At 33.7% G+C, this 25,470-nt stretch overlaps 1 protein-coding gene across 1 annotated transcript in view; it reads left to right on the top strand.

The window, feature by feature from the left end:
- Positions 1-25,470, top strand: part of ASCC3 (activating signal cointegrator 1 complex subunit 3) — a 411,239-nt gene that overhangs the window by 212,368 nt on the left and 173,401 nt on the right. Inside the window, exons 15-21 of the mRNA XM_056818622.1 lie at positions 1,584-1,775; positions 2,028-2,252; positions 8,737-8,856; positions 14,565-14,729; positions 16,781-16,867; positions 17,749-17,925; positions 24,838-25,063. Coding sequence (XP_056674600.1) covers positions 1,584-1,775; positions 2,028-2,252; positions 8,737-8,856; positions 14,565-14,729; positions 16,781-16,867; positions 17,749-17,925; positions 24,838-25,063 — 1,192 coding nt within the window. The remainder of the gene's footprint in view (positions 1-1,583; positions 1,776-2,027; positions 2,253-8,736; positions 8,857-14,564; positions 14,730-16,780; positions 16,868-17,748; positions 17,926-24,837; positions 25,064-25,470) is intronic.

The raw sequence follows: 25,470 nt of genomic DNA, 5'->3' as shown, positions 1-25,470 counted from the left end.
GCTGATGCCTGCACAAAGTACTTCATTAACTGACTCCATGTAGTTTTCTTGGCTGTCCCCCAAGCCTAGATATTTTTTCCTGTCATCTGTACCTTTTGGATTTTCTAGCCTCCCTCAAGTCCCAGCTACAGTTCCACCTTTGATGAAAAACTGTAGCTGGGACTTGAGGGAGGCTAGAGTGGGCAAATCATCACAGTTCCTGGCACATGGTGATGATGTTGGATAGCAGCATTTATATAGGCACTACTATGTGCCAGGGTCTGTGATAGGGGTTCACAAATGATTTCTCACTGGGAGACAAGTGCTATTGTTATCCCCATTTTACAGTTGAAGAGACTGAGGTAAGCAGAGGCCAAATCATTTGCCCAATGTCTTATGACCAGTGGGTGTCTGAAGACAGATTTGAACTCAGGACTTCCTGACTCCTGGCCCAGCACTGTATTCACTCTATTATCTAACCACTTTTTACAAGAAGCCTTTCCCAGATTTTCTTAATCTTAGTGCCTTCCCTCTGAGATTATCTCTTATTTATCTTATATGTTTTTATTTACTAATATAGAGACGAACAGAGAGTAGGTATAGTTTTTACATAGATATTTGCATGTTGTCTCCCCCATTAGACTGTGAGCTCCTTGAGAGCAGGGTCTGTTGTTTTGCCTTTCTTTGTCCAGTGCTTAGCATAGTGCCTAGCACATAGTAGGTACTTAATAAATACTTGTTAACTTCACATTTATGTTCTCAAATTACTAGGATTAAAAAAAAAATTACTCCCGAAAGAAACACTAGGAATTCAGATATAAGAATAATAGAGATGATTGGAGCACATGACACATCTCTTCTTCCCTACTAGGTTCAGGCTTCTTTTCACTTATTGTCTCACTACAGGGAGGTTGGGAATCAGCTCTCTTTTGCCTCCACCGCCTGAAGACTAGGAGTATGATTTCTAGCAATACATGCATTACAGCAAAATTCAACTAAAAGGCATATATGGCTGCCCTATGAAGCTCATTATAATGAAATTTTGCCTGTACAGTCAGCTCTTTCTCTTCAGGTACCACTTATTTCCCTGTTATTCAGACATTCCATGGCTGTCTCTCACACTTGCCCAGTGAGCTTCATATTACCATCTAGCTATCTTTCTTGCAACTTCAAGGGGTCACCTAATCATAATTACTTTCCCTTACATAGCCTCACTTTTTCTTTTGGAATATTGTTTACATATTTCATGGTCATGTTGATTTTTATTTTGCTGGGGTTTTGATGGGTTTTTCTCTAATCTGTCAATTCAAGAAAATTGTTTTTGTCTTTTCACTGGTGTCAGTTATGGAATATAAGCATCAAAATGCCCAGAAATTCTTACTGTAGATTGTATGTTCAGCTACTTACCTATTTCATTTTTTACTTCCATCTCTAAGACTTTCCAGTTGACACAGTTATTAAATTTTTTTCATAGGCTTCTAGCATTGGTTATGATTTGAAAAACTGACACTAAATTGTTCAAGAAACTTTTAGTGGGAGAAAACATAACATTCATTAAATGAAAACAAGTTTTAACAACAAATTCTGTTTTTTTCTTATCACAGGTGCAAAAGTCAAGAAATAAGCAGTTGAGAGAAATGTTCCCAGATGGCTTTAGTATTCATCATGCTGGAATGCTTCGACAGGATAGAAGTTTGGTCGAAAATTTGTTTTCTCATGGACATATTAAAGTTCTAGTTTGTACAGCTACATTAGCATGGGGTGTCAATCTCCCTGCTCATGCTGTTATCATTAAGGTAAAAGCTTATCTTTCTTCTAAAACCACTAATGCTGAAAAATATTGTATTTTTAGGTGGTCCAATTAAATAGTTTTATCCATTCAAAGTCTAATTTATAGTATAAAAATTTAACTATATCATTGATTATTATAGGATTAGGTAAAGTACACTTTTGAAATCTTACCATATTTGTCTAATTTCAGCATTCATCTCATCAGGATTATATTTGTATGTGTTTATGTTAATTTTTATTAACTTTTCTTTAACCAGGGAACACAAATATATGCTGCAAAAAGAGGTTCCTTTGTTGACCTTGGAATTTTAGATGTCATGCAGATATTTGGTCGAGCTGGAAGGCCGCAATTTGATAAATTTGGGGAAGGCATAATCATAACAACTCATGATAAACTCAGCCATTACCTGACTCTACTTACTCAACAGAATCCAATTGAAAGCCAGTTTTTGGAAAGTCTTGCAGATAATCTGAATGCAGAGGTAAGATATGACTAATGTCATTTGTCTTAACGACTAGCTACCTGAAAGACCTGGAAACTTCTGGGAAGAGGTCAGACAAAACAAACAAGAAAACTAGTGCTTATCTATTCAGGTTTTCTCAAAATTGGCATCATATTTTTTGTGAAATCATGAATAACACTATATTAAAAAGTCATATGAAAATCTAGTTAAATATAATAGCATACAACTAGTAAGTAAGCACTCCCATAAATTACAAAGAAATAGCCTGGTGCACTGTTACAAGGGAATCACTTTAAAAGACTGATATATATTAAGGTCGCCAAGGAATTCAGCTATGTAATTCCTAAATGAAAACTCAAGTTTGCAGTCAATCTTTTATGGAGTTTAATTACAATAGGAGGAAGAAAGGAATTAGAGATAGAGAGAGAGAAAAAGGGAGAGAAAGGAATAGGGCTTAAATACCCCTTCTGTTTAGGCTGGGCCAAAAGGCCCAAGCCCTTAGATAGCTGGGGCAAAGAAAGGAGATCAGTCCCTATTACTCACGTGACCAAAATGGAGAAACAGTCTCAGAGGCCCCCACCTTCAGCTTCCTTCAGAGCAAGCTTCTCAGAGTCCACTGCCACCACTCCGATCAACTCCTCAACCCTCCCAAGTCTTCAGACCCCCCTGATCTTTAAGGAAACCATCCAAGTTGCCTCCCCTCAGTTCTCACATCTACCAATCACTGTCCATCAATTTCCCTGTGCCAATGGAGGCTCTAGCTTAATCCAGGACCTCCCAGAGGCTTTGCACATGTCTGTTGAAGGTCATATTTTCAAATGATTAAATCTTTGCTCCTTTGCTACAGCCCTTTCTAAATCCTGTTAACCTGAGTAGGGTAGAGATTGGAATAATTAAATTTTGATCTAGGCTACAGCCCTTACTCAATCCTGTTAGGACTAAATAGGGTGGAGATTGATTCCAAGTATCTCCATTGTATCAATTCTAAAATCAATCATGACTCAAAGAAATTCCTGTTCTATGCTTAAGCATAGGTCAAAGTCCTTTCCATTGTTCAGCAAAAGGTTTCTGTCCTAAAGTACTCTTAAGAAGGGAAGGAGAAGGAACCTCCCATGCCAATGGGGTTCCCATTCCAATAGACTATCAGTAAGAAATTTTCCAAGTATGAAATATCCCAATGGTGAAATTTCCAACATTTATAAGTCTAAGGAATTTTGAGGGTTACATGCACTGTGGGATTTCTAAACTGCTTTCTGACTCCATCCTCTCCTTGGCTTTCAATAAACATTCCCCATATTCTCATATTCAACAGGAAAAAGAAATAAATTCTTGAGTTTAACATAAATATGTAAAACTATTTGATACAAAATATTTCTTTAGTATAAAATTCTTAAATGTTTACCAGAATTCAGGCAAATAAATTAATGATGCATTTTATTCTGTTTCTTGTCAACTGATAGTGTTATTTTCAGTATCTGTCTGTCCGTCTATTCTATTATCTTCTTAATATCAACACTAAATATCAGTTCCAAGGTAGAAGAGGCAAGGCAATTGAGGTTAAGTGATTTGCTCAGGGTTATATAGCTAGGAAATGTCTGAGACTCATAGGAAAATACAATGAGAAAATGTACTTGTCCTGATCACACTTTTTAAGGTTACAGAGAGATAAGATTTTAATTGGGGAAAATGGGAAAATAATGAAAAAAATATATTATTAAACTTCTCCAAAAGTCTACCAGAACAAGAAGAGATAAACGGCCCCCAATTCAGTTGAGTATTAAATCTATGTAAAAAATAGCCTATCCGGATGTTAATGTCATCTTTGATTTTTTTTTTGAAGTAAGAGGAAGCAGGCCTTTACAGATAATTATGTGTTGTTATTTATATGATATTGTATGTGGTTATCAAATTTCCAGTGACTCAAAATATAATGGGGAGCTGCAAGGTTGTAGTATCCTATAACATATTTACCGAAGATAGCGAGGTACGGAAAAGCCACCATAGAATCATAATTAGACTTGGAAGAGACCTCAAAAGATGTTAAAATCCAACTTGAAAAGGATTTACTGTAATAAATAAACAATTGAGACTTTGATGCAGGATTCTTTGAATTTGTTTTTGAATTTGAAATTCCTGTTTGTGGTTTTGAAATCACATTATTTGCAGTAAGTTAAAGTATCTGTGTGTGTATTTATATACATATGTACACATACTTTATATAAAATATACATATCTACATATACTTTGTTTTACATATATGTCTTTTTCATTTTTCCTGCCATGTTCTCATAGAACAAGGAAAAATTGTTGACATAAAATTTTACATTCTTCAGATTTTTCCCAGATCCTAATGTAAATTTGAGTATAATTAAAATAACAGAATTTGACTGTTTGGTGCATAAAACCACAAAACTCTCTGTGCCTAGAAAGAAAAATAATTATGAAAAGCCGCCTGTAATACTATATGTAAATATTGTCTTCATCCTTTACTGTAATTTATATATTTTCCAGGAATAGGTCAATATAGATTCAATAAATACTTTTCTCAAATCAAAGAGGAAAGGGGGAAGCTGGGTGGCTCAGTGGATTGAGAGTCAGACCTAGAGACGAGAGGTCCTAGATTCAAATCTGACCTCAGACACTTCCTAGCTGTGTGACCCTGGGCAAGTCACTTGACCCCCATTGCCTAGTCCTTATCACCCTTCTGCCTTGGAGCCAATACACAGTATTGACTCCAAGACGGAAGGTAACGGTTTGAAAAAAAAAATCAAAGAGGAAAAAAGTTAATATAATTTCAAAAAGCTGAATATTTCCTTGAAAACAAAAGTATCGTATACAAGTTTAATATAGGGCATTTCTTTTTAATTCAGCAACACTGTAGTCACATATAGTTATTTAGTCAACATAGTCTTTAGGGAGAAATCATCATTGTTTAATATCTGATGTCCTCTCTGTATACAAAAATGTCATAACTTTTACAATTTTTATACTTCGGATACTCATTGTGTTTTCAGGAAATAATCATAAAACCAGAGGCTAAGTAAGAAAAAGTTAGAGCCCTGGAAATAAGATTTTTAATAAAAATTGTTATATAAATGTTAATAGATTTCCTTAGTCTTCTAAAGTTAATGTCACTGTTAGGTGTTGTGACTTCACATTCTTAAAAACAAGGGAAAAGACTGTTGGAGAAATTTTGCATATATTTAATAAAACTGGTCTAGAGAAGGCAATTTTAATTTCAACTCTCTCAGATGGGAGGCTTGGGAGGATAACATTAATTGGGATAGATGGATAACCCTTGACTAGACTTTTTCCTTCCTTCTTTGATGGGAGTATCTGGGACTGTGTTTTAGAGGAAAAGACAAACAAACTTCTTCCAGACCTTCGGAAGTGTGCTAATAATAAGACATAATTGAAGGCAGTGTTAAGTTTTACCTTACTCCTGCCTAACTTTTTATGAAAAATTCAACAGGAGCCTCATGTTATTTTTTCAAGAGGCAAACCCTTAAGAGGGGAAAAACACTTTCAGAAATTATCTTTTACAAGTCTAATAATTTTTGATACCTTCTGGCTTTTCCTGTTATTGTGCTTTATGATGCTTAGAAATAAAGGAAGCCCAGGGGGTAATTTTTATAGTAGATGAAAGAATACTAGACAAATTTATAATGTTTTAAAACATTTTTTAAACTAAATTTTCTTTCTGGGTATTTTAAAATTAATCTGAGCTATGGTGTAAATTACATATTTGATTTTGCATAAGATCAATTGATTATCTTCCTTTGTGTAATAAGATAAAAATAATCACTTTACCAAGTTTCATTATAAAAAGTATGAAATAATTTAGATTACATCATAGTTTTTAAAATAGCTGTTTCCTTCAACTATTTAGAAGTAGTTTTTTATTTTTGTCACTAGGTGGCGGTCAAGGATTGGTATCTAAAAATTCCATTGCAATAATTTTATTCCTGAATAGATACATTTCTTTTATTGTAAATATCCTGAAGTCTTCTTTTGCATAGCTCTGCAACTTCTGTGGTCCGTCCTCCTCTGTTCTTTTATCATTATTGCTCAGAAATTTTTATTTTATAAAAATTCCTAAGGTTTATTTTATTTGATAAAAAAGCAGGGTCATTTTTTTTGGTGTTTTATAAAATGATCTTCTATCAGAATGGTTTATTATTTTTAAATGCCTCAATATAGTCTACGATATGGAAGTATCTTAACGGCTTTCAATTAAAAGTTTGGAAAAGAACTTGAAGAGTTGGTTTTTTACCTTGCCTTCAAACTGACTTCCTTTAAGGCCGTCTAGACAAATGGATGTCCTATTTAAGATCTCTGGGGAAGGAAATTGTTTAGTTTCTCTTGTTTTAGTCCTTTCTAGAATTTAATACCCCATACTTTAAAGAAATCCATAAAAGAATAAAATTATAAATCACCCTTTTATTTTGTCAAATTTGATGCAAATGATACGTCCTATTTGTGGTTTTTAAATCACATTTTCAGTAGATTAAAGTGTGTGTGTAAGTATATGCATATGCTTTATATAAAGTATATATATGTGTGTGTGTGTGTATATATATATAATATAAATGGAATGAATGCCTTTTTCTCCTTTTTCCTGCTTTTTATCTTTCTCCCCATAATGATAGATAGTAGTAAAAATATTTTAATACATTTTTTTTAATACATAACTTCTTAATTCACATGGCAGTGGTTTGCTTTGTAAGATCATTTTTGTGATTCTACGTTAGCAAATTAGAATGGAGTTGCAAAAAGATAGGAGACACTGGAAAGTGAGCTTTTTCTAACTGTAATTTTTTTTTTATTGTAATTACCCATTTTAGACATATACTCTTGTACATTTGGGAAAATGCTATGTAAATATCAGTGAGTGAGGTTCCAAAAAGTTTGGGAATTTTATAGGGTATGCTTTTTTTTAAGTCATGTAGATAAATTTTGAATAAAAACATTATGTACATTGTTTATAATATTAATATTTTGCATTTTTAAACAATGAAATGGAAAATCCATGTAAAGGAAAACTATTTGTATATCTGTTGTCTTTGTGTGCTGTTGTTATTTTATTAATATAGTTTTTCTGTTCTGTAATACTTTTGTATTGATTAAAAATATGTTTCTACTTATGTTGGGGTTGTCTGAATTTGTAAGTTTAAGATTATATGTTACTTTTTTAATGTTATTATCTCATGAAATTTTATGAAGTAGCAGTATGCACAGAGGATTTAGAGATGGCTTTGGAATCCAAAAGATTTGGGTTCAAGTCCAATCCAAGCAAATCTCTCAGACTAATTTACAAAATAATTAATGATATGAATCAGTAGAGAATGTGTCAATAACCATGAAATCACAAATCCAGGCCCAAAAGGGTTTTCATAGATTTACAAAAATATATAAAGTGTAAATGAATGGCTTAAAACTATTATAATAAATCGAAAATAAATTCTGCTTCAGAATGACATTTAAAAATAAACATGAAATTTAACATTTTTTATTTTTGAAATGCCTTTTTTTCTGATAAATATATATAGCTTTAAAACTGAGAATAAATAACATCCATTATTCTAATGTAATTTGGAGACACTATATATGTGTGTATACACACACACACACACACACACACACACACACACGCACATATTTAGTGAAGAGAAGTATTTAAATAAAAACGATTTTATATGACCATACTAATAAAATACCATCTAGAGAAATGGTGACAGTTTTAATTTATTTTGGATTTTCTTTTAGAATTTTTATATAATACTATAAAAGATGATGTATATGTGAATCTCAACAGGGAAATAGTGATATAATCTGATGTTTATATATGTTTACAGTATATGGATATAATAATGAAGTCTAAACTTAGTTTACTTTAGTGAAGTTAATTCACTTTACAAGTTTCAATTTTTTTGTTTTTTACATTCATTTTCAAGTAGAAACATTTTAACAATGACTAAGGGCTAAAAACATCCTTATATTCTTTAGAAATGAAGTTCCACCTGAAAAATAGAATTAACCAAATAGAGAGTCAAAGATTTAGAATTGAAAGTCAGATAATAGATCATCTAGCCCTACACCCTCATTTAATAGATGAGGAAAATATAGTGCTATAGATTGTGACTTGCCCATGGTTAGTATGTATATGTGTATGTATAGATAGATAGATAGATAGATAGATAGATAGATAGATAGATAGATAGAGATAGAGATATATAGTATAGCATAATATAGGTAAGAAGTAGCAGAGTTGGCATTTTAACCCAAGTCCTCAGACTCTATAGTCACTACTTTTTCATTTAGAAACAAACATACTCAATATTGCCTTTTTCAACTGAGTTGGACTTTCTTTTAAATATTATGTGAAATTCCCTTAACTTTTTTGCTTTCTCTTAAAAGTGTAGTTTAAAACCCTTTTCTTTTAAGTAAATATTCTTAAATTTATGTTTTTATATATAAATTTTTGTCATCTTTGGACTTGCAGATTGCTCTGGGAACAGTTACTAATGTGGAAGAAGCAGTGAAGTGGATAAGTTACACTTATCTTTATGTACGGATGAGAGCAAACCCATTAGTATATGGCATCAGTCACAAAGCCTATCAGGTATAAATGCATTTTTTATAAATCAAATCTACATCCTGGTTCTATAATCTGTTCTTGATATGAGGCTAAATATTTGCTATTGCTACTTCATCTAACAACAGCTATGTGCATAGGTGAAGGAAAGATTTTTCATCTTTAATTAAAAGTTAAAAGGAAAATTAATTTTACTGGATGTTGTCTTTCACTTTTTCAAAACTTTTACACAATTATACCACTAAATAATAATATTTAGTAATAATAATTAGTAAATGACTATTATGCTTTTAATTTCTCAACTTAAAATTTTATGGTTTTTACATTACTTATTAGAATTTTAGTTTATGGAATTAGAAGTGAAAACCTATCAAAACTAAAAATAATAGTTATGCTACGTATAATATGTTCCTCCTTTCAAGTCCCTTCCTAACACCCAGTACATATTTAATAGGTAGCAAGTAAAGAGTTTTCATTTACTAAGAATTTTAGAGTTGATGTCAAGTCATATTTGTATGTGTGTATTAGAATGTGAATCAGCTTTTTGTGCTTTGTATTTGTTATGTTGTCTACATGGTTAATGAAGAAAAAAAGAAAGTTTATATTTTCTTTAAAGCCAGATTTTAAAATACTCTATAGATTAAAATCCAATTTCTTTCTAATGAAAAACTATTTTATGATCATTTTCTAGCTATTGATGGTGGAGACTCAACTTATCTGATACTGGGAATGCTTTGAATACAAGTCATCTAATTTTCTTTAATAGCACTTAAAAATTTGTATGTAACTACTTTCACTGTTTATTTTTACATTATAAATTCTTCAGTCATTTTTCTATTCATTGTACTTCACAGCATTCTCATGAGGTAAATTTGAGATGCAGGTGAGAGGAAAAACAACCAGTTTAAAGACTACAAACTAGATCCTACAGACTTTTGTAATTTGTAATTCTTCTTGATGATATTGTTATCACTATTCATTGTTTGAAATCTATAATAAATTTCAAATGGATCTCTCTTTTTATAGACATTACGTAGTAGGCAGAACATCTTAAAGATTAATTCAACTTTCCTCAAGTTACATGTAAATTGAGGCATAGAGAAATAGGAACTTGACCAAAGTCACAGAGAAAGAAGCAGAACTCAAATCTATTTTTTTCTAATTTCAGGTCCAGATCTTTCCAATATAATTTGTTGCTTCCTTTACTTATGTTAGCTGTAATCTCATAATTACTAGATATAATGGCTCTTTTCCAATGTAGTTCCTTCCTGACTTCTCTGTAACAATTGACACCATTAATTGCCTTTTCCTTCTGGATATTCATTCCACTTTAGGATTTGATAACACTACTCCCCCCGGTTCTCTTTTCTGTACAGTTTCTCTTTTGCTAGTTCTTCAAGTCTTCTTTGCTAACTGTAAGTGTCCCCAAGATTTTCCTGAATCAGTCAGCCAATATGCATTTAAGTGCCTACTTTATGCCAAGCTCTACAGTAAATGCTAGGAATACAAAGAAGGGTACAAAAATAGTACCACCCTCCTCAAGGAGCTAACAATCTAATACTTCCCTTTTCCCCCCATTTACATTATTATACTTGATGATATCATCAGTTCCAAAGATTTCAGTTATTGCCTCTAGGCAGAGGTCTCCCAAATCTGCTTATCTAGCCTTGGTCTGTCTCCTGCTGTATAATCACACATCATCACTTGCTATAGGTTTGACAACATGGGTCTAGACTGTTGCATTAGCTACTATGGCTGTTTTCCTATTAACCATTTTTCTACCCCTTCACCTCTCCACTTTGCACCCCCCTCTTTGCTTCCCAATGCGCTTCCCCCCTCAAACACACTCAGTAATATACACTGGTTCCATGTCACCTCCAGAATCAAATATAATGTTCCCTATTTGGCATTAAATCCCTTCCTAAACTGGTCTTTACTGGCTTTGCAGTCTTTTTAAAAAAATATTTTAATATATTTTGTGCATTATGCCATCTAGTTACACTGGACTACTGTTTTTCCTCACAAGAAACTCCATCTACTCATCCATGACTTTGTACTGCGTGGCCTCTAATTCTGAAATGCTCTGCTTTCCCATTCCCATCTCTTTTTTCATAGGCTTCTTTCAAGGCTCAGCTTGAATCCAAATCCTGTAGGAAGCATTTCCAGTCTCCCCAAATACCAGCTATTAGTGCCTTCTATTCTGAGAACACCTTCCATCTAATTTGTTTGTGTTGGGGGGTAGTGTTACAGACAAAAGAATGGTTGTTAAAAATTGTAACTGCAAAAATGTGTAAATGGCCAAACTGTAAGGTTTTGGCCACACTGGTAAAGATAATTTTTAGTGTCTCGATTTTATATTAAAAATAAAGTTGTTGCCATGGAAAAAATTCCCAAATATGAAATACCCAAGTCAGCTGAGTTTTTATGGAGATTTTAATTAATACAAATAAGGAATTAAGGAAAAAGAGAGAGAATAAGAGAAGTATAGTATGAGGGGCATAGACCAACATAGCCTAGGACTGAGCCTTAAGAGAGAGACTAGTCAGTCTTTTATCAACTCACCACAAGATTTGTCCCAAGCAAGATTCTAGTGTTCAGAGAGATCCAGGTACTCCAATTAGTCCAAGCTCCAACTCAGCTACCGAAGCTGAATTCCCTTTCAGCTACTGAGATAGAGACCAACCTCCAATTCAGCTCCATAGCTGCATGCATCCTTCAGAGGCCTTCTGGCCTCCTTTTAAAGAGAATTTTCTCCTATGTCACCTCCCCTAAGTTTTCACATCTACCAATCATAGTAGACATTTTCACAGGACTGACCACTCTTAATTCACACCTGAGTAGACTAAACTTTTGAGTAATTCACACCTGAGTAGACTAAAATCTCACACCTCTTGCTAAGCTTGCTTGAACTTTTAGTGATTAATTTGACCTTCATAGGTACTTAGCACCTTTTTGTATTAGACCTAAAAATAGACCCAGCTTAAGGATTTTAGCTTTACTTTAAGTATGGGTTAAGTACTTTTCATTGTTCAGTAAAGAGTTTACAACTTTATCTTCCCCTAAAGTATGCTTATGTATGGGTGGAGTAATATAAAGTTCTCACATACATTCCTAAGTACCTCCATTGTTTAAAATGGGGAATAGCCTTAACCAAACGTTTTAAGGTAGAGTTTGAGCAGTTTTAAGATTCACAGTAGTGAGGGAACATACCTGTATCTTGCTTGCTTATTTATATGCTATTTTGCACAGTTGGATGTAACTCCTTGAAGGTGGGACTGTGTTTCCCTTTCTTTGTATGTCTAGTGTGTCATATAGTGCCTTACACCTTAGTAAGTACATAACTTTTTTTGTGAAATGTGTGTTAGATCCTATAAAACTGAATAGGAATATTTTAAAATAAGAAAAGATTTTTTGCAATGTATATGCTCTAATGAACATATTCTGAGAAGCTTCATGGAAAGAAATCCAAAAAGCAAATACTAAAATCACAAGGTAGATAGGAAATGAATAGCAAAATGGTAAGTAATTTCTACATATTTTACTATTTTAAGGGATGTAATTTTCTTTGTATTACTTTCTTGTCCTTCCTCCCAAAATACATAGGATCTTTTTACCATAATTTAGAACTCTCTTAGTTAATGATATATAGCTATTTCATTATATCTGTGTATATAAGTAATATGTATTTTATTCTACTAAACATGAAGTTTCTGTTAGTTATGAAGTTCATGGTAGATAATTCAGTTTAAGCAATTTTACTCTCATTTGTTGCTTTAGTAATAGAGATTTTTAAGTGTTTTATTTCTTGAACCCAAGATTCTGAATATCTTCCTTTATTTTAACTCAGTTTACAGGTCAATTCATCAAATATCAGTATCCATTTAGTGTAGTCTCTCTATGTGTCTGTCTCTTTCTCTCTCCCCTTCTTTCTCTTCTCCTTCAGTTTTTTTACCCTCTTCTTCTTTGTCTTAATATCTCTTTTCTCTTTTGTCTCTGTTAAACACTCTCTTTCTCACTGTCTTTGTTCATTCTGTCTTTGTTCTTTCTGTCTCTGTCTCTCTCTATCTGCCTTTTTTTCTTTATGTCTCTGTCTCTCCACCTCCCCACCCCCAAGATCTGTGATTTCATTGATTTAAGGATATGTAAATGAGCAAATTCAGCCACTGAAGATCACATACCTGATCTATAATTCATCACCTTAAAACTTTCTGGGGCCCTGGAAAAGTTAAACAACTTGCCCAGAAACACAGCTTTTGGGTGTCAGAGACTAGACTTGAATTCAGATCTTCCCGCCAGCTCTCTTTCCATTACACTAGGCTCCTTCACCGTGTAATACAGATTTTGTTTTAAAATCTGTTCCTAAATTTTCAAGAATAGAAAACAAAACCATTCAAAGTACTAATAACTCCTTAATGCCTAGTCCTTAGTTAATTAAGTTAGCAAGGTGATGCAGTGGATTAAAACATTCAAGCTGGAGTCAGGAAGGCTTCAGTTTCAGTCCTGCCTCAAACACTTAACCCTGTGCTGGATACTGAACTCCCTGCTTTAGTATCCTTATCTGCAAAGTAAAGACATCAACAGCATCTCTTGTTCCAGCATTGTTGTGGGGATCAAATGAGATAATATTTACAAAGTTTTTTGCAAACCTGGCAGTATTGTGTAAATGCTATTATTATTTTGATTATTAGAGCCTAGAGCCATGTTGGTGAACCTATGGCTGTGCCCCTCCTCCTCTCCACACATGCCTAAGGACATTCCTCACACGCCCCACCCCTCAGTCCCACAGCCCAATGGGAGTCCTTCCTAGCTTCCCTGTCTGGGGTAAGGTGGGCAATTCACATGCAGTGTGGACACTTGGTCTCTAAAAGGTTCTCCAAAAGGTTCTTCCTATTGGCCTAGAGCATAGAATCTGATGCCAGTGATACCTGAATTCAAATCTAGCCTTAGGTGCCTAATAGCTCTGTGAGCCTAGGTAAGATATTTAACCTCCCTATGCCTCAATTTCTTCATCTATAAAATGACACTAATATCATACCCACCTCACAGGGTGATTGAGAAGATCAAATGAGTTAGTATTTGTTAAGTGCTTCACAAACTTTAAAGTGTTTTTATAGTTAAATGTATCTTTTGGCAATTGGGGGAAATGATGAAAGAATACATTGTCACACTTCAAGACATTTCTTAACAAATTCATTTTCTTATGACTTAATCATTGTATAGTCTAGATACTATAAGGAAACACAAACTATCATTTTTCCTAATGAAAAATGAATAATGTTACAATTTTTAAAATTCTTACTTGATTAAATATTAGAGAAAAAATGTGAATTTTTTAATTCAATTTAACAAATACTAAGTTGCTGTGTGCAAGGGACCATGTTTAAATTTATCAAAATTCAAAGAATTTTAAAACTGTCCAGTGTCACAGATCAACCAGGAATTTGCCAAATTCTAATTTTATATTTTAAAGGATTATTTTAGCCATTGTCATAATATACAAATGAATAATTTCTTTGAGTGAACAATTCTTTTTTGTCAACTATAATTTATTTCATTGATTATATAAATATAGCTATAAAGCTTATATTTCTTAAATAATAGTAGTAAGGAAAGGTATCTCCTACTTTACTAAAATGTCAGTAACAAAATTAGGTAAATATAATAATTACCTAAATGTTTAAAAATTGGAGTCCAATAAAAATGGCATTTCATCAACAACTCTGTGTTCTTCATAGATGGACCCAACATTAGAGAAACATCGAGAACAGTTAGTTATTGAAGTTGGACGAAAGCTAGACAAAGCTCGCATGATTCGTTTTGAAGAACGGACTGGATATTTTTCTTCAACAGATTTGGGCAGGACTGCCAGTCATTACTATATCAAATACAACACCATTGAGGTAATACTCTGAATATAGTAAAATAAATTTTAGTGATACATTTATTAATAACCTAGCCTTTTTCCTACTCCCACTGTCCCTCTTTAACAGAAAAAAATGAAATAAACATTCATCAGAAGGTTTTTGTTTGTTTGTTTGGTTGGTTTTTGTACTTGGCCTATGATTTCTTTGTTATAGGAAACTCCCAATGAGAAAACTTACTCTGAAATGAGGTCCCTGCTGTTTAATTTTAAGGCTTGAAATGTTGCCTGAAGCCCTAAATGGTAGAACACAGAAGCCCTCTATGAATAGACGAAACTTAATACAAATTCCTCTGACTTCAAGGTCAGCTTTTTATTCACTGTGCCATTCCATTTGATACCCATTGGTGTGAAGGGACTTCTGCACAGGTGGAAGATTTGAGAAATTCTCCCATTTCTCCTTATTTCATTCTGCATCAATTCATGTAGATATCTCCAACTTTTTCATAAATAATCTTTTTTATCATTTCTTATAGCACAATAATATTCCATCACCAACACGTACCACAATTTGTTCAACCATTCCTCAATTGATGGATATCCTCTCCATTTCCAATTCTTTGCCACCAAAAAAAGGCTGCTATTTTTGTACAAGTAGGTCCTTTCCCCTTTATTATGATCTCTCTGGTATAAAGACCTAATACTGATATTACAGGATCAAAAGGTATGCGTGTTTTTATAAATCCCTTTGGGCATAGTTTCAAAAAATGCTCTTTAGAATCGGTTCACAACTCCTCCAATAAGCATTGTACTTTCTTAATAAATGCTTGTTGATTATTTGATGAATTCATTGGAGACTTAAATGTGCCACTCTGGCCAGCACTAGCCTCTTAGGTGATCCCATTAATGTCCTAGTGTCTATTGCCAAATCAAAAGGCCAAACATAATGAATCATATTACATTTGTATTACATTTAGATGGGCCTATTTTCATTATGTGCCTACATGTGTTCTACATTTCAGAGGATACCCTAATGTATTTGACAGTTTTCTTTTAATCTTTTGGGAATCAGTTGGTAATTTTGTGTTGTGCTTGCATCTTTTATGATGCCATCATACTACATTTTCTTATTTCTAACTGCTACTTGCTTAATCACTATTTTTGTCAACCAACTCAATCTCTTTGCCACATTGTCAGTTACTTTATGTTGCCCATCTATTGGCTATTGGGCTTATGAGAATGAATTAAAGTTTGAGTACTTTTTAAATCACAAACCATAATAGAAAGGCAGTGTGATGTAGTAAAAAGAACCAAAAACATTTGAAGTTAGGAAGAAGTTCTTATTCTTCCTGTAAAACTTAGCTCCACAGTCATAGTCATTCATTTGACCTCTCTATGCCATAGTGTCTTCATTGGTATCATGAGGATGAAACACCTATAGTGTCATTCAAAGCATTGTGTGAAGGTATGCTATGCAAACCTTTAAGTGCATTGCTGTTATCAGTTATAATTACAGTTGTAAAAATGTATTATTAATGTTGCTTCTAGATCCCCTCTAATTTCTGTCCTTGTCTTTGCCTATTCCTTATATATTTTTTTCATCTGCTCTTAATTCTCCTCTATATCCTTCTTAGTAAAATTTTCAGAACTTTTGGCAACATTAGACAAGCTATGTATTCCTACTTGTTCCATTTTTAATTTAATAGGATATGTAAGTTGGCATGTTTTGGGATAATAGTGTTTATTTCCATATGCATATATTGAGGGAGAACAGGACCCTCACTATCATAATGCAAATTCTTAGAGATCTTACAGTGGCTTAATTAGAAAACTTAAATAAATTTTTGTGCTTTTGGAGATTTCTTAGTTAATGTTTTAGAATTGGATTTTGGTCTTTATTTAAAGGAATGAGGTGATGTTTTCAGAATTGTAATTTAGGGAATAAAGAGTGTTCTAAAGACATTCTGACCTCTTGGTGGGTGGGAGGGCTCTGTCTGTGTGTGTACAGTCTACTAAAAATTCTTACTTATATTTAATCATTTTAATACTGTATATGACTTTTATAACTAAATAGTTAACTTGCTTTGGTAGACCTTCAATGAACTCTTTGATGCTCATAAAACAGAAGGCGATATCCTTGCTATAGTATCTAAAGCTGAAGAATTTGAGCAAATTAAGGTAAGATTATTTGTAAATAGAGTATATGATATGTAAGTATATAAACTCTATCTTAAAAAATACTATAGCTTTCAACTTACAGAATTTTTATCCCAGGAAAATGTGAGCTGAATAGCTTGTTTTTCAGAATCTTGGAAATTGCTACAATCTACCAAAATTACATCATTCCAATGTGACTTGTAGCATCATACTTTGTTGTCACATTGTATGTTCGCTCTGTACTAACATTCAAATATCTCCTTCTTATAAATAGATTTTGTATTGAAAGAAATCATAAGGAAATGACAAAGAATGCAAATGAATGTTTTGTTTTATAATAATGCTATTAAATATAATGTAGAATGTTATGTTATTCACACCTCAGGAGTAATTTTTCTTGTATTATTAATCTTATTAACAATGAAAACTTAAATGCCATGAATCATAGTACTTCATTGTCTTGAGCTATGAATGTATTATACAACGTGAAAAATATATGACTGTAATGAATGCATGCATTCAATGTTAATTCAAGATTGCCCCAAACTAGATGAACAGAGGTTTTACTCTGGCCAAATAAAAAAATGAAATCTCATCAGTTGAAGAATGTTGAGGTCAGAAGATTCAATTTTTGTGGCATATCAAATATTTGTATGTCAATAGCAACCTTAATATTGGTGATAAATAATAATGTAATTTTATGAGTAATAAGACCATTTCAAATAACATTAGCTATAGTGTGTGGGAGGGTGTCTTATTTAGCATTAAAATAGGAAGCTATTGTATTTATAGCTAAATGGGCATTTTTTTCTTAAAAATAAATAAATGTAGATTTAATTTTGGAGTGACATTTTTCTTAAAAACCAACCCTTGGTTATACTTAAATATTTTTTCCCCTATAGGTCAGAGAAGAGGAAATAGAGGAGTTAGACGTTTTATTGAATAATTTCTGTGAACTTTCTGCTCCTGGAGGTGTAGAAAATAGTTACGGAAAAATAAATATCCTTCTTCAAACATATATTAGCCGAGGAGAAATGGATAGTTTCTCCCTTATATCAGACTCTGCATATGTTGCACAGGTAAGACATTTTTTTCTTTTTCATTCATTTTCAATGTTTCCTACATAATTAACTTATTTTGTATTAGGAGTATTGTGATCTCTACTGTAAGAAAGTTAATAACTGAAGAAGGTATATTTCATTTAGCTTATTTTTTTATGTGCTTTAAATTAACCTTTTTGCTTTCAGTAGTTTAAACAGAAATCAGAGGTGGGCATTATTAGTTTAAAATATTTCTAATGACCATGCTTTTTATTTAATAAATTAATAAAACAGCCTAATATAATTATCATTTTGTTTTACTTATTTGCAGAATGCAAGGATCTGATAGGATTTTAGATTGCAAAATATATTAGAAAGCTAGACACTTCCCATAGGCATGTGTATGTGTCATTTAATCTATGCATTCCTCCTAATGACATGTTTGTTAAAAATGTAATGTACAAACACATTTCAAATGTGATTAAATTCAAACTACTGACAAAGTTTTCATTAACTTTGTAGATTTATTGGGGGTCAAGCGGCAAGTGTTTCCCTAAAACATAAACCTGAATGAATTTGTAACCATTTTAAAAAAATCATGTCTCTGTTAAATTCAATTTGGGTCTACTTTTCATGAGGGTAATCTATATCATTTTGTTTACAATGCTATTTTCCATTTTAATGAAAGAAAACAAAGATTCAATCCTTTAAAGGAGCTTTTCCAACCTAACAAACTTTCTTTTAAGACTTATCTATCCATCCTTTTCCATTACATTTTATTGGTTAGTAACAACTTGAAATAAAACTGAAGACAGTCATCACCAAATATGCAGATATTTTCATTCAGTTTTATTAAATGTTATGAGATGAAAGTATGAAGAGGTATATAGTCTTGTAGTATAAAGATGTAATCTGTGGAAGATATATTTCTATTGAAAGTTATATTATACATTAAAAAACACAAAAGAATACTTTGAAACAACTTTTAACACAAAAAGAATGAAAAGTTTATAAATATGTAGATGCATTAGTATACTAATTGAAAGTATTCTAGAATGTAATAAAAATAGTATCCAGGTTATGGTTTCATGACATGTAAAAAATGGAAACTGGTATGGTGAGAAATTTTAACATCCCATTTTTCACTGATCTTAGGTGGCATGTGCTTCTCCAGTGGGATATCAGAGAACTGTATGCACTTAATAAGCACTCGTGTACTTGGCAACAATCCTTATTTCTAACTTTTTTCATTATTTTTCTCAAAATATTATTATTTTATATTCACTTTTTGACCATAGTTACTTTCATCTGAAAAGTTGATCATTTGGCTAGAAGTCTGGCTAGGAAGTCTGAGAAATATTATTATTACAGAATTCTGTCTAAAAGCTATATTATATATTGACTATATTAACAAACCTGATTTGATTAAGAGACTCTGAGAATACCTAGCTTAGAGCTGACAATTATGATGTGTTATGTTACCAGATAATGAAATGAGAGTTATCCTGTCTTAGTGAATCTGTAGTCCACTTGGTTTTAATATTATATATACTACTGACAAAGACAACAAGGGACATAGAATGCATAATGTTGTAGACATGGTAGTCCTCCATAAAGTTAAGTACTTTATGGTACTATCTGTCACCACTTGGAATTAGTTTCTTGTCTTGAAGACTAAAAGTTACATGGCAGTTGCTAATCACATTGGTATAGGAAATTTCTTCTTCAGTTCAGGGGTAACCCATATTATTGAAATAACAAATAAAATGATATATAAAGTATTCAAGGAGAACTAGTACCTCTGTTGTGAGTGCTTGCCAAACCTTTGTATCTACTTTTCAACCAATCATTACCTATAGCTCCAAGAAGCTATAGCAGGGACAACAGTCATACAGATTGAGGCTAACCAACAGACCTCAAATCCATTAGTGAGTTAGGTGGATGTCTACCCCATGCATTTGAAGGCTTCCTCTGGAGAAATGGATGGATGAAAACAACTTATTCTCATAATCATGAATTCAGCATTGAAGACATCAAGGTCATCCACTGCATCGTGGGCCATCACCATTCATCCTAACTTTTGTCTTGCCCCTGGTCTTTGATGATTGAAAGAGAGATTGAGACTTGACAACATTGTGCAGGTCTGCTACAGTTAAATTCAATTCACATGTAAGTCAAGAAATCACCCTGGGAAGTCACTGGTTCTCTCGAAACCAGTACTAACAACATTAGTATTGAAGTATAAATATGAACCAAGAAGTCTCTTAAGTATTTCAGTAGATAAATGATTTCAATATCAGTACCCCTTCTATCAGTATAGACTGTCACCCATTTCATACTTTCTCATCTTATTTGGTTCTGTAATATATGACCAGAAGGAGGTCATACACACATACACACAGGAGAACTGGAGAGAGAGGGTGAGAGAACTGAAGAAATGGAGAAAGGGAAGAGATTGATCTTCCATTTGGGGAACATAACACAGTTTGTCTTTCAGAGGGACGGAATATGTCTCCTCAGAGATTGGGTTTGGGAGATAGGAGTTAAGGACTGGAGGAGAAAGTCTTAGAACAATGACCCACTGCCTCCCTTCTTGATCTTAGCTGTTGCTGAGAGACAGGTAAATTTCCTGCCTCTGGATCCTCCCAATATCCCAACTGCCACTTTTCCCTTTGAGACTTACTTAGTTCATTTCTCAGCCCTGGTCTTGAACTAGTTTTCCCTTTTGGGGAACAGTACAATTCTCCCCAGATCTTCAGTCTTCTTCTTATATGATATCAGCAAGCAGGCAGACCTGATCTAAGTGGTAACACTTTTTTTTTTTAAACCCTTACCTTCCATCTTGGAGTCAATACTGTGTATTGGCTCCAAGGAAGAAGAGTGGTAAGGGCTAGGCAATGGGGGTCAAGTGACTTGCCCAGGGTCACACAGCTGGGAAGTGGCTGAAGCCAGATTTGAACCTAGGACCTCTCATCTCTAGGACTGGTTCTCAATCCACTGAGCTACCCAGCTGCCCCCAACACTTTGTTTTTGAGAACATACAGGGCAGGGAGAGTGAGGATGTTGGCTGAGGAAAGTGGGAGATAGGAATCCTACAGATTAGCAACTGACCTCCCCCTGCGGGGTTCAGGTTGTCTGCCTGACCCTCCTTTTGGTCAGTTGTTGGGTTTGTCTTTCCTCTTAGGCTAATCTGGCTATGAATTGAAGTTCAGGACAGTTTGGAGGGAGAGATTTTCTCAGTAGATGGCTTCCTATAAAGTTCCAGTCTACTTTTGTCATCAGCTTGAACCAGAGATTTAGGGGTTCACTGGAAGGTAGTCACTGTCCAGAGGGATCCTCTGTCTCAGAAGTCCTCTTCTCAGACTGTCTACTCCAAGAGAGAGCTTACCAGAAGTAAGCTGACAGTTTTGAATTCTCTCAGCTCCTCTATTCCTTATTGGAATCTTGAGTTTTCCTTGCCCTTCCCCCACTTGGGCTGTTCCTTTGCATTGCTGGATCTGAATTTTTCTCTCCTTTTGAAACTTCTCTCTTACAGTTCTTATTTATGAACGCCAAAGACTCCTACATAAAGAACCTATGCATAACTCTATAAGCCTTCTAGGATTTTGAAATTCCTTGTGTATCAGAGTACCCAAGTACACCTTTCTGTTATACTTCAGTCTTAGATTACATGGCTGACCCACCCACCTCCTTTTATGATCATTACATTCTGTATCTGTTGCCTACTGTGCCACTTTTTCACATACAAATCATTGGCAGCAATAGTTTGCATCCTACTTGTATATCTATCATGCTTTTCTACATTGCTTTTTAGAGATTATGATGTTCCATACTTCATAGTGATAGCATCATTTATGCCTTTAAAAAGATTCCCTGCACACAATCTCTACTATTTCTCTCATTTGATTCTGGGCCCAGCTCATGATTTTTCAGTAATGGTTATCTAATATACATATAATGATGATAATTCAATAAACTGTTCATCCAAGTACATATGAGACTTAATAATAGGTATTCATTTTTCATCTCTTGATTTTTCCTGTATGTATTTATTAAAGAACTTCTTCTGACTGGTTGTGAATCTCATTGAAAAGCCCTTTCAACATTCTAGAATTTAGTATAGTTAATACAGTAGTATTCTCATCTATATCTGTGGGCTTTACTTCATACAGAGAACCTACCTTTTGTTTGAATTTTACATAGGACATAAAACTAGGAAACATTTTTCTCTTTTTACCTCACTTATAAAATGATGATCCAGAAGATTACTCAGCAGGATGATCCAAAAGATTATTCATTCACATCTTTGATTTTATGAATAAGGGAATTAAGATTCACAGAAAAGATATAGATTTACCCAAGATCACACAAGGAATAGAAGCCACAATTCTGAATTTGAGTTCCCTGACTTCAAAACCAGTGGTCCTACTGTATTATTCTGCCTTAAAATTTATAGTTTCCTGAAAAGTGTGAATAACTATATAGCTCAAGTTAAGGAAGAGAAAGGTGTTTGCTAGTTGTACATCCTATGCAGAGATAGGTTCCTTATATAAGGTGAGGTGTTCACCAGATACTCTTGAGTATACGATTATACCAAGTCCTAGAATACTAAAAGTATTTGTATTTATATTCAGGCATTAGACCCCCAAACGTTATTATCCTCTTGCATAAAACTCTAATATGCCAAGATCTAAAATATTAAGTATGATCCCAAGAATGGGAAAAAATTTTTTTTTCCAACTACCTCTTTCTTTACATTCACTGCTATCTACTTCAGGTCTAATCCTTCACATTATTAATATTTTTTTTGTCCTCCAGAGGGCTTCCTTTGGAATCTTACCTCTACGTTGAATAAGTTATCTTCATTTTCAGATTCTTCCTCTTAAATTCCTTCTTTTTATGTAGACCCTGAAACCCAGACTTTCTCAGAATCACATACTTTGAAAGACAGAAACTTGCCTGGCAAGTGGTCTTTAAAACTTTGCTTGAAGATCTCCAAAGAACTGCCTCTCATGGCAACCTATTTCTGTTTTGGACAGCTCTCAGGAGTTTTTCCTGACATTTCACATATATTTTCCCCTTTGCAAGTTCTAACCATTGAACCTAACTCTCCCTTCTGGAATCAAACAGAAAAAATTGAATCCTCTTTTATAGGAAAGGTCTTTAAATACATTAAGGATAGCTATTTCCTTCCACACCTCCCTCTGCCCCACCCCAACATCAGTCTTCTTTTCTACAGCCTAATCATCCCCAGTTCTTTCAATCAATCCTCATTTGACACAAACCTAAAGTCCCTTCACCTTGATTGTTCTTCTCTCTGCACCATCGGGAGAGAAGGGCATCCTTTTTAATGTGCTTTTTAAACTGTGGTGACAAAAACTGAATGTGATATCCCAAAAGAGGTCTGATGAAGATGAAGTAGTGGAGCCCTCTGCTCCTTCTTCCTAGAATATTGCTCAAGATCATATCAGTCTTTTTGACTACTGCAAAGATACATTGCCATTTCCTATTGCTGGATGCTCCTTCACTCAGATTAGTAGAAATTATTAGTACATTCAACTGCTAATTTCAGAATCTTGCTTCACTACCTGCCATTAACAACCTGACTTGCTACCTTTGAAATTACCCCACCCAGGAATATGAACTTGTCTAGATCTCCTTCCCTATGTGGTTCAAAGACAAACTGTTAGCTTAGAATTTAACAATGTACACTGTTTAGCACAGGGTATTATATTTTTCTTCCAGGTAAATTATTGACCATTTTAATATGTTTCTTATTTGTTGCAACACATTCTTTTTATTCTAATTTCTTTTAAAAAGTTGGAGTAGTTTCATAAAGAGAATCTTGCAGTGTACATTAAAGGAAAAAATAGATGCCCAAACATATTTTTCAAAGTTAACCTAATCTCATTTTCTTGAAATTTTTTTGAAATTATATTTGAATAATATATTTAATACTTTCCCTACTATAACTGCTTTCTGTCTACTCTATGCAAATCTTGTATATTGTAAAGATAATTTTAGGGTTGTGACCTAATATAAATTAATTTGGTCGCCAGAGGAAATCCCAAATGAAATACCCAAGTCAGTTTCATTTGGAAATTTATGGTGATTTTAATTAATATAGAAGGAAGGAATTAATGAGAAGAGGGAGAAGAGGGTATAGGATTTCTCCCACCTGGCCTGTGCCAGAGGGAGTTCAAAGACCTCCACCAGGAGTTTTTTGAAGAAAATTAGAATCTTTTCTAAGTGGATAGTCTTCAGAAGGCAAAGGAGAAAAGAATCAGCCTAAATTCCAAGGGAGCTCAGCGAAGATGCCTCACCTGAACTAGGCTACTCAACTTCTCCCAGTATAGTATCAAGGAAAACTCACAGCCAAAACCAGACAATAGCTGCCACCACGCCAAGATGCCAAAACGCTCAGCAAGCTGCTGCTGGAGCCACCTCTTCACCAAAAGAGGCCAGAGAGAAGAAGTGACATGAAATATATAGATGGTTTTTATATCACTTTCTTGCTTCTCTCATGTACCAATGGTAGCTTAAGATTGACTTAGGACAGCCCAGGGGTCTGTAAGTTGTTTCTGATTTGTCATTGCCAGCACATGTCCGTCATAGGCCATCCCTAAATATTTAATCCTTACATATGGGTGTAGACATTCCTGTTTTTCTTACACTAAGTAGGGTGGAGTAATCTAAAGTTCTCAATATATACCTTAATGATCATCCATTATTATTTACATGTTGTTCTCTCTTCTCACCCCTTCCTCTTAGAATTTGAGCTCCATAAGGAGAGGAACAGTTTTCCTTTTCCTTCTATCCCCAGCACAGTGCCTAGCATGTAGTAAGCATTTTAAATTTGTTTGTTAACAAATTGACATTTACTAGGAAACCTTTAAAATTTAGCATGTCATCTTTTCTTCTCAATCTACCTCCTCTTCTTTTGTTCAACAGAATGCAGCTAGAATTGTGCGTGCTCTTTTTGAAGTTGCTCTCAGGAAACGGTGGCCTGCCATGACTTACCGGCTTCTGAACCTCAGCAAAGTCATTGACAAGCGATTGTGGGGTTGGGCTAGCCCTTTGAGACAGTTCTCAGTGTTACCGCCATCAGTCCTTACAAAATTAGAAGAAAAGAAACTCACTGTAGATAAGCTGAAAGACATGAGGAAAGATGAAATAGGTAAGAAAGAATGGAAACTGTTTTTAAAACATTAATATTCAAAAATAAAATCTTTTGTCTATTTAAAAAATAACATTGTTTTTCATATAAACTTATCATTTTGATCATGAAATCTCGTATCCTCTTGTAGAAACTAATAATTTACCTTTCTACTGACAACAAAGTATAGGAAAAAGATCACTAGACTTTAATTTGGAAAATCTGATTTTGTGACATAGTGCAACTATATGTATATATTTTTTTTAAAATAAATTTTATTTGGTGAATTTAGAAATTTATTCCTTGGTTACAAGAATTATATTTCTTTCCCTCCCCCAAACCCTCTTCCCATAGCCAACTCGCAATTACATTGGGTTTTTCATGTGTCCTTGATCAGAACCTATTTCCATGTTGTTGATGTTTACACT

The sequence above is a fragment of the Monodelphis domestica genome, chromosome 2 (genome assembly GCF_027887165.1).
Source record: "Monodelphis domestica isolate mMonDom1 chromosome 2, mMonDom1.pri, whole genome shotgun sequence".
Classification (NCBI taxonomy): Eukaryota; Metazoa; Chordata; class Mammalia; order Didelphimorphia; family Didelphidae; genus Monodelphis; species Monodelphis domestica.
Note: the sequence above shows the minus strand (reverse complement) of the source record. Positions and strands in the feature narration are given on the sequence as shown.